General features: G+C 39.8%; 1 protein-coding gene across 2 annotated transcripts in view; it reads left to right on the top strand.

Moving 5' to 3' along the window:
- LRRC49 (leucine rich repeat containing 49) overlaps positions 1 to 9,214 on the top strand; it is a 258,088-nt gene extending 248,874 nt beyond the window's left edge. Inside the window, exons 15-17 of one of the 2 annotated variants that reach the window (XR_002095202.1) lie at positions 1,957 to 2,066; positions 2,391 to 2,491; positions 5,522 to 5,608. Coding sequence is in view for 1 of the 2 variants with exons in the window: in XM_019504326.1 (XP_019359871.1) it covers positions 1,957 to 2,066; positions 5,522 to 5,675; positions 8,493 to 8,696 (468 nt within the window). In the remaining variant the exon portion in view is untranslated. Of the gene's footprint in view, positions 1 to 1,956; positions 2,067 to 2,390; positions 2,492 to 5,521; positions 5,676 to 8,492 lie in introns of those variants that run through there. The other variant, XM_019504326.1, reaches the window with a different exon arrangement.
- The last annotated feature ends 586 nt before the right edge of the window (positions 9,215 to 9,800 follow it).

The raw sequence follows: 9,800 nt of genomic DNA, 5'->3' as shown, positions 1-9,800 counted from the left end.
CAGACTAATGCAGACAAGATGCAAGTTTTATCAGCAAGGAAAAATAACCCTAGAGGCAATTTATGTGAGGGTGTATTGGATTCTGCCTCATTTGTAGCTGTTATTCAAGATTGGATGTCTGTCTAGTAGATGTAGTGTAGCATGAACAGAAGCTGATTTAAAAAAAAAAAAATCATTAGGTGTCAAACAGGTCATGATCCATTCTGGCCTTAAAAATCAGTGACGATCCAGCTATCCTGAAGTTGTGCAAACATTTCTGGTATTTTAGGTCAGTCAGTAATCTGGTTGCCTGGGCAGGGGAATCACAAACCATAGCTTCTAAAGAAGATGCTAGATTTTTTTTTTAAAAGATGAAACTAAATATGTTTAAGTGTATGGTATGAATTCATCAATAGCTTGGAATTTAATTTAAAGAAGATATATAGTGAAACAGCATAGTTTGCATTGAAGAACGTAAAGTACTTGCAGGAGAGTTCATCTTCCTATGCTGGAGGAGGCAGCCCACCTATACCTTTAAAAAAAATTGTAGTCAGTAAAGACTGCTTTGTACTTGTAATAGGGGCTGTCCTGGGGCCAGTTGGATGTTGACCCGCCCACTTGTTTCTGGGCCAACTGCCTGCCTCTCTCGTCTGCCACACGTTGATGGAAAATGATTAAGATGTTACCCAGGCGGGAGGCTATTTTCTGCCCTGATGCCAGAGGGCATTATCTGTGGTTCCAAATTTTCCCTACGCTGCAGCCTATGCTTCACAGATGGCATCCAAGTCCTTGATGTCTCTGGCCCCCACACTGGGCCCCATAACCCTCCAGTCTGAACTCCAACTGGATCTCTCTGGTCAGGCAGCATATTCCACCCTCATTCTGGGCTGCTTAGCACCCTGCACTTTTCCCCATCTCGGGGGCGTGTGTGTGTGTGTGTCCCCAGACCTTTGGCCACACAGGCCCTGGCCTCATCTCCAAGGCCAGTCAGAACCCCGGGCCCTCAGCTCTGGGTGTCCTTTGTGGTGGGCCCCTGGCCCTTTTGACCCTTCTGGTCCTGGCCCCAGCATTGACCAGTTGAGGGTGTCTCAAGTCCGGCTTCTGAGCATCAAGCCCACACTTTTTCTAACACGGTTCTGCCTTCTCGGGCCCTACTGTGGGACTGCCCACCTAGTTGTGGGAGCTATGGTTATTAAGGTGCCTCAACCCACCTTTCACTGGGGTGGAAACTAGCCTGGTATTTCCTGGGGGCTCATATACACCAGGAGCCCCACCAGGTCAGCCATCCCTGACAGGGTGCAGTTTTAGGCCATGCCCAGGACCAAGAGCCTCCTAACCATCTCCATAAGCTCTTGCCCTTACCTTCTAGCTGTTTCTGAGCCTCTGCTCTGCCAGCTGATGTCTCTCTCATGGCTGCCAGCACCAAGCTGCTGCTTCACCCTCTATATATATATCCAGGGTCTCAAAATGGCTATCATACTCAAGCGTGTGGCTGCTGCCTGCTCCAGCCCTTAAAGTGGCAGGCACCAACAGTGCTTAGCCACAGTACTGCTGCCCAAGTCAGACTCTAAACCTTACCTTTTCACTTCTGTACTACAACTTGTTCAGAATTTTTTCTAATAGGCCTCTGAAGATAAGAATTTGGAACCTGAAAAAAGGGTTTTAAAATTGATCATTTTATTTCTGGTACCGTGTAACCTAGGTTACCATATTGCGTCCCTCAAACTTTCCAGATCTGGAGGACAATAATTAACACATGGAAAAGTCACTCATTTGGTGTGTCTGTATTTAAGATGGTTATCAGAGAAAGTCCAAGTTTTAAATAGATCAAAATTCTTTTGTTGCCTTAAGCATGTATGGGATAGATGTGTATGTAAAATCATACATTGCTTGTTGTAATTGATTTTTATAAGTCATTTCTTTCCTTTTTTTCTTTTTTTTTTTTTTTTTTTTTTTTTTTTTTTTTTTTTTTTACAGGTTACTCAGAATGATATTGTAATGGCTGAAAGACTCTTTGGCATTCTGGCATACGTAGCATCTTCTGAGTTTCCACGTTATCGCCTGCTTTTATTGCTTGGAGAGTCTAAGTAATGTCATTAATTATATACATTAGAAATGTACTAATCATAGAAATAATATTTTTATTTTAATTATAATAGATAAGTCAGTTGACCTCTTTTATGTGTTGTGTTAAATGTATCAACCAGCAAATTCCAGAAAAGCTTGATGCATTTCTTGGATAAAGTCAAAGAATTAAGGGTGAAAACACAAGTAGTACAATTCCAAATCTGTGTCGATAAGTGTCTGATTACACAGAAAATAATCACAGAAGTTTGATTTGTACATGATATTTCATGTACATGATACATTTTCTTTCATTGTATATATTTCTTTTTGTCATATGTTTCCAGTAGCTTCTAAGTCAGGGTGGTCCTAAGATTTCTGCTGGTACAGCTGTGTCAGGGATCACACTTTTTCCTATCAATGACTGAGGCCTCTGCCAGATGTGCAGGTAAGGCGTGATGGGATCCGATACATAATTCATACAATTATACTTCTTGACATGCCACACATGCATGGCAGGAGGTATGATTGTAGGATCATGTATCAGTTCCCATCACACCTTATTGCTGGTTAAGTGCAATGGTTACCCGCATGATCCGGGGACAACAGGGCAGACCCTACAGTGAGAGACTGCGGGACCTGAACCTATTCAGCCTCCACAAGAGAAGGCTGAGGGGGGACCTGGTGACCGTCTATAAACTCACTAGGGGGGACCAGAAGGGTTTGGGGGAGACGCTGTTTCCCCTAGCGCCCGCTGGCATAACAAGGAGTAATGGGCACAAGTTGATGGAGAGGAGGTATAGATTGGACATCCGCAAAAACTACTTCACAGTTAGGGCGGCTAGGAGCTGGAACCAACTTCCAAGGGAAGTGGTGCTGGCCCCTACCCTGGGGGTCTTTAAGAAGAGGCTGGATGCCTACCTGGCTGGACTCATTTGAGTCCCGTTTCTTGTTTTGGGGTTTTGTTGTTCTCCCGCCCTGGCGGGGGGTCGGGCTAGAAGATCTACTAGGTCCCTTCCGACCCTAAATCTATGAATCTATAGGTGGGGGAGCCTGGGCTTATAATCCTGGGCTCCGTTTGCACTGGCAAGTAGCAAGCTCCCATGGCTGGGAACCCCCTCGGTTGACCCAGGCTCCCAGCTGTGGGGATATAACATATACCCCTGAAGCTGGGGGCACCCAGTTAACAGGGCTCCCATGTTCAATTAATGGCATAATAGGAACCTGCCACACTTACTACACATTTTTTGTGGAATAATTTTATGGCTTATTTCTCCTTTTGTAATGCCATGAATTGGTTGAACATGTGGCCAGTCACAACATAAGACATGATTAACTGGTTAATGTCTTAAGTATAACATGTGGCACGGCCCTGACTGATGTAACAGGCCTAGCAGACAACACCCAGTGTAGGTACTGCTTTAACAGTAAAACTGTGCTTTTACTAACATAACCTCTTCTTGTTTCTGAGTTTGGCTTTCCCATACTAGGTGTAGTTTTGTGTGTATAGCTATGTCCACACTTGCAAGATGGAAAAGTAATGTACTTTGAGTAGGTGCTAAATGTCAGAGGCTTTGAATTCCAGTTTGCATGGGGAACACTTATGATATCACTCTCCATTGATTCATGCCAGCATTAACTCTTTGTGTAGACAGTGAAAATATTTTGTGTTTAATAAGATTACGAGGGTGAGCAAAAATACATTTTATTTTGGCTTGTACAAGAGGAGATTACCTAAAACAAAGGTAGGTCTTACATAGTTGTATTTAAGAGATCATAAAAAAAAAACTCTCATCAGGTACCACATTGGTGAAATTGGAAAGCTGTTTTTTCTAGGACACTTAGCTGAGTACTACTCAGCAGGTGTAGATGCAGTTGTCTTGCTTTAATCGCAGTGTAAGAAGGCTCATCTAAGTCCATATCTCAGTCCATATAGCCTGTATGTAGAGATACCTCTACACTGGGGCAAGCAAAGTTCAGCCTATGGGCCAGATCAGGCCTGTGGTGGACTGTATTTCCCAGTAACCCTGTCTGTGTCACTGTGGCTGTTTCCATGGGGACCCCAGCAGCAGCAGCACTGTAACAGCGTGGGGCCTGGTTTTCTGTGGAGACCAGTCCCAGTAGTGCTGGCAGGGTGCACAGCTGGGCAGGGAGTTGCTTTGGGGCTGGCATCTTTTGGTGGTGACAGTGTGGTCTGGGGCCAGGACAGAGGTGTGATCCACTGCTCATACACCCTGGGCAGCAGCATGCAGGCAGCGGATCACAGCTCTGCCCCGGCTCCAAACCACACTATCGTTGCTGCAGGATCCTGGCCCTGGAGCAGCTCCCATCCCAGCCATGCATTCTGCCAGCACTGCTGGAGCTGGTCTCCATGGAAACCCTGCTACTGCTGGGGTCTCCATAGAAACCAGCAGCAACAACGTGAGCAGGGTCTGCTGGCAAATGGAGTCCAGCTGCCGGCCAGATCCGCCATTTTGCCTGCCCCTGCTCTTCATAATACATACCTAGTTATGTACCTACTCAAGGATGTCAAACTCGCCCAACCCTGGGGGCAGGATCCAAAGCACAGAGTCATGTCATCTGGCTCACAGGGCCCAAAATTTACTAGTGGGGCAAGCAGCAGCAGCAGCAGTGTTTAATTGCCATGGCAGCTGCTGCTCATCTCACTGCCAGCTTTCCAACCTGTGGGCTGCCCACAGGTTGGAAATGTGGTAGTGAGATAAGTGAAAGCTCCCCTACTGTATCTGACACCTGAGAACTTCCTGCATTTCAGGAGGGAAGGTGGAGAACAGACCTGGAGAGAGGATGAGACTCCCTTGCTCAGTTTCCCCCTTATTCCATAGAAGCCAGTGCTCATACTTTTTTGTAACCACTCTTCTGTCAAGGTTCCTCCTTCTCCTCCTTAACCCTCATGTGCTGTACTCTGGGGTGCTTCTAAATGCTAAATTTTGTAATGTCCATGTAAATATTTGTAAACGTAAAAATAAATGGAAATTTAAATTGGTTTAGGGTAGGGAACTGAAAGAAAGGAAGGCCCAGAGGAGAGCATGAAAAAGAGGAGAGTGCAAGAGATGTGAGTAGCAGGAAAACATAGGTGAGGATCAGCATAGGGCAAGAGGAGTAGCACTGTGCAAGTGAAAAGGAGTTAGGGACTGTATGGTACTGTTGTCCACAATTCCCTACATTTCCTAGAGAAATGTAAAACAGCTAGGATCTATCAGATTGAGCGTTGTCCAGAAAAACCTGAAAAACCAAAAAAAACATTTACTGGTATATTAACATTTTGCAGTGCTTGGGCAAACTAATGATTATCCCTCAGGTCTTCCACGTGTATATATCGTGGCTTCCAGATGCAATAAACAAAAACCACATAAACCAAATGATCAAAGCAAAAATAAATGACATTACATGAAAGCATCTGTACTTTAATAAAGTTTCCAGTAATTAAAACCGTAAATCTTTTTATTGTCTCTTTCAGGAAGAAACAATGGCGTTATCTGCTAGAGGCAAAAGGAAAGAAACCTGGGACTAGCAGTGAAGAAAGTAGTGATAACAGAAGATTTGGCGGAGAAAATACAAGCCGTGCTATACTGAATTATACCACAAGGGACTTGCATACAGAAAAGCTTGAGGTAAATGTATTAGTGCAAATCTTGTATTCTGAAACATTTCAGCCAAGATGTTTAGGTGGTGGCTTAGTTTAATTTTAGACAGTTTTCATATTTTATTTGGCTGAAAAAACATTTTTCACTTTCACCAACTGAAGCAATTTTTAAACTTTACTAGAATCTATAATTATAGCAATCAGCAATTAGGGCTATGGAAAAATCTGTAAGTTAGAAACAAAAGAAATGCATATATTGTAAACAGAGTTACAACATAGATTAATTCCTATCTCGCATGTTAAGACATAGCCATCTTTGATCTCAGCAAAGGTCAGTCTTTGGCCCAATTGTTTACCAGGCTTTCCCTTTGTTTTCTTTATAACCCTTCCCTATACATAAGCAGATATGACGATCTTATTTATATGTATGGATCTCATTTGTATTGTGAACAATAATTTTATCATAGAAGAGACAAACTAAATGTTTTTTACAGTTTAAACCTCTTCAGGTTGCTATTAAGAGTTTACTACTTCAATGAAACTGCAACATTTGATTCAAATTCAGTGCATGTCAGTTTCTCTAATGAGAGAGCCTTTCTCAAAATTTGACACAAGCATTTTTTAAGGAAAGGTCACTAAAACTGTATTGTTTTAACTCTGTGTACAATAATGACCTGTGAAATTAGAAAAGGAAGACTTGCCTTTGTATCAAATATCTGTTTGGCTCTTCTGAAGATGAAGACTATATATATAACAGCTTATCATATTTATTTTCAAACATATATTAAGCGGTTCAAATTTATCAATGTAAAACCAGCATTTATACCAGTATACAAAGCTACCAGCACTGAGCCTCTTTATAAAACAAAAAATGCTACTCATGCAGAAAAGTTGAAGGATTATACATGGAGTGTACAAGTGTAGTCTTTGGTAATGAAATGTATCTAGAGGAATAGAATATGATAGGGATAAATTAGCACAGCTTTTCCAAGAAAAATGTATATTCTGTGTGCTAGAAAACTTCAAATCCTTTACATTGTCAGAAAATGTTGATACAGAACTTGTGGTGGGGAAGGGAAGATGACAGGAAATAGCTTTCTGAGTCTATTTCTTAGTCCTCTGTGAAAAAGTTGATAGCAAAGTGTCCTATGAATCGGTACTAGATTTAGTATTGGTCAGCACTGAATAGAGTGGTGGTTAAATGTGGTTATGTCCAGGCAGAAGAAGAGAAATGTACAATGGCTTAATGGAGCCCAAATTAAATTGTAATAAAATTGCAGGCTGGCTTGTTCCAACCAAAGTCTATCTTCTTTCAGCTCTTTTACCCAAAAGCTGTTCTTCTGGGGGAAAGAGTTTTCAGGGAGAACAGCATCTTTTTCATCTGTTTGTCCATCTTCTTTCTGTGGGACAGCCTCTAAAGCAGGTCTTATCAGTCTTGCATTAGGTGCAAGACTGTCGCCTCACTTGTCCTGCAGGTGTATGGAGTGTATAAACGTCACTGTGATGCCATAGACAATTAGTTGTAAACACTGGATTTTTCCAGTGATGTATTAGAGAAGACATGGCATGGTGTTATGATGGTGACTCCATATGTAGAGAGAGATCAAAAAGAGCAGAGCTCTGTTGTCTCAAAGGGGTAACGGTGGTCTTATAGTAGAGAGAATTCAATTAATTAATTAATTAATTACATTAATAAATGAAATGTGTGAGGTACTCATGTTCCCTTACCAAAGTAAGGCAATGTAAAAAAATAATAATTTTGTGATTTTACAATTACATAAAATATTTGTTTTTCTCTTAAAATTGTAGTTATTCACACCTTGTTGTTCTGTATAGTATTCCATATGTGGCTACAGATTTTACTGGGTATCATGAGGGAAAAGTAAGATAGGCTGTAACTGATAATTTCTGCTTCCCATCAATGGTAAACTGACATAACAAATGTTCTTAAATCAGACCTTATTACTGAAGATGGCAGGTTAGGATCATTGATGAATTTATTTTTTTCAAACTAGACAGCTGGAAAGTATTTGTTCTCCTTTTTCATCCATTAAAAGTATTCTGTGTTGCTTTGATGGGCCAGTGCATGACCTAATGTTTTTAGCAATACTGTAAATCAAATTGATTAGATATTTAGCACCAGTATAGTTGTTCAGACTTATAATGGCAATTTTATGGAAACCTGTCATAAAAAGGGATTAGTGTAATTGAAGTGCGACTTGTATATAGTGCCAATAATTACACAAAAAGTGTTTGTATCATGAAACCAGGTTCAAGAAGTTCAGATGACTTTGGTTCATACATTCTGTATTTCGTGTACTATGAATGCGCCAGCCTCTATCAGAGAAACTCTGGAAAAAGACATGCACAAGCTCATTTCCCCCTATTTTATTGTGCTTTGCTGCTGTTTGAGAAAGCCAGTGACAAAGATGCATTATTTCTGTCATTGCAGTTTCAGTTCTAAATTTTTTTTAAATAAATAAATTTATAACTTCATAGTTTCTGTAATTTATTACCACTGATTTTCTCTGAGGCAATAAAAATCTAGTGCTATTTAAAGGGAGTTAACTTGCACTTCAACAGTGAATATGAGAAATCTGTGAGTAGTTTAAATCATTATAATTTTGGATCTGTAGCACTATTCATAACAGCATAAATGAATGGCTGTATAATTTTAAATAATTGTATTTGTTAGAGAAAAGTGTTGGGTGTCCTGTCTTTATTCAAATCATCATTTTTTTTAAATTCATTAAACTACTGTAGCCAGTTACAATAAAAAGATTGCTGCTCTTCAGCTTTTCTTCTGATGTTGTCTTATGCAATCTATAATGGTTCTCCCATTCAGGAAATCAAGGAGCGAGAGAAATTTTGCCAGACATACATCCAGGACTTAGTGAAAGAAGCTGCTGACATCAATATGAAAAATGAGTCTTTACAGAAGCTATGGCCTCAGATGTTCATCGAGCTTGTCAGGGATGCGGTGATAGAAATACGCAATAAAAATTCCTACATGAGACTCTGCTTACAGCGGATCACTGATCAAAAATAGTAAAGTCAAGGTCTGATGTTCTGCAAGGTTTTGGTTTCAGTATTGTTTGTCGTGGTTCACAAAGATATAAAATAATAGAGTAGAAAATTACCATTACCATAGGCCCTTTTTTATGAAGGATGCCTTTAAATTTCAATGAGCTGTTTTCACAGTTAATGTTTCTCTATCATTTCCAAAACAAAAGTTTTCTTGTATAAAACTAACAATGCTTCCTAGGCTAAAGTGATGATATAGAAATAAGTTGACAGCTATGCCATGTTTTACTCAGCTTTTTGTTGTGGTTGCTGCTTCTCTAGTGTTAAAGCATTGATTTTAAGGAACAGTTTCACACTCTGCTTGCCTTATGTTTTTTACTAAACACTTTTAAATGGTTTCCTTTTTGACTATTTGCTGCTGTGTTTAAAAAAAAATTCACAGTCAAGAATATTTTTTTTATGAGCAAAGTTAACAGATTATTCTGTTTATACACCCTAAACCTGGTTATTTAAGAATTATTTAATAAAATTGAATACAAAATGCTATGTTGTCAGGTCAATACTGTTGTAAAAGTGTGTTTTACTAAGGTTAAACTAATCTAACATCTTCAACTAGATGTACTGTTGCACTTATTTTGATTTCAGGTAGTTTTCATCATTTTGCTTTTGGGTGCGCTATAAAGATGAATTCTGGTTATGTGTAAAATATCAGATCAAAGTAAAGTAAGGTGTACTTTTACATTTTACCTTCATTCTATTAAAACACACACATGATATTCATATAAATACAGTTTATTTTTGCCTAACATTTAATAAATGCAGAATTTCCCATTCATTTACTGTACTTTGATGAAACTAATTGTGGATAAATCATTAAAGTTAATTGGGAAAAGAGGATATTTCCATATTAATTCATAGGACCAGATTTTCCAGGGTATTTTGTCTTAAAGATGCAGGGAGGTGTTTAATAAGACTCTCCAAAAGTACTGAAAGAGATTAAGCATGCAACTTCAAATTAGTAGGTGTTGGGCACCCAGCCTGTTCAAGCACTTTTTGAAAATATTACATAACATTTATTCACCCAAATGCCTTTACATTTCTGTTCCGTAACAACATATCATAGATAACC

This window comes from Gavialis gangeticus, unplaced genomic scaffold, assembly GCF_001723915.1.
Source record: "Gavialis gangeticus isolate Ggan-Ray unplaced genomic scaffold, GavGan_comp1, whole genome shotgun sequence".
Classification (NCBI taxonomy): domain Eukaryota; kingdom Metazoa; phylum Chordata; order Crocodylia; family Gavialidae; genus Gavialis; species Gavialis gangeticus.
Note: the sequence above shows the minus strand (reverse complement) of the source record. Positions and strands in the feature narration are given on the sequence as shown.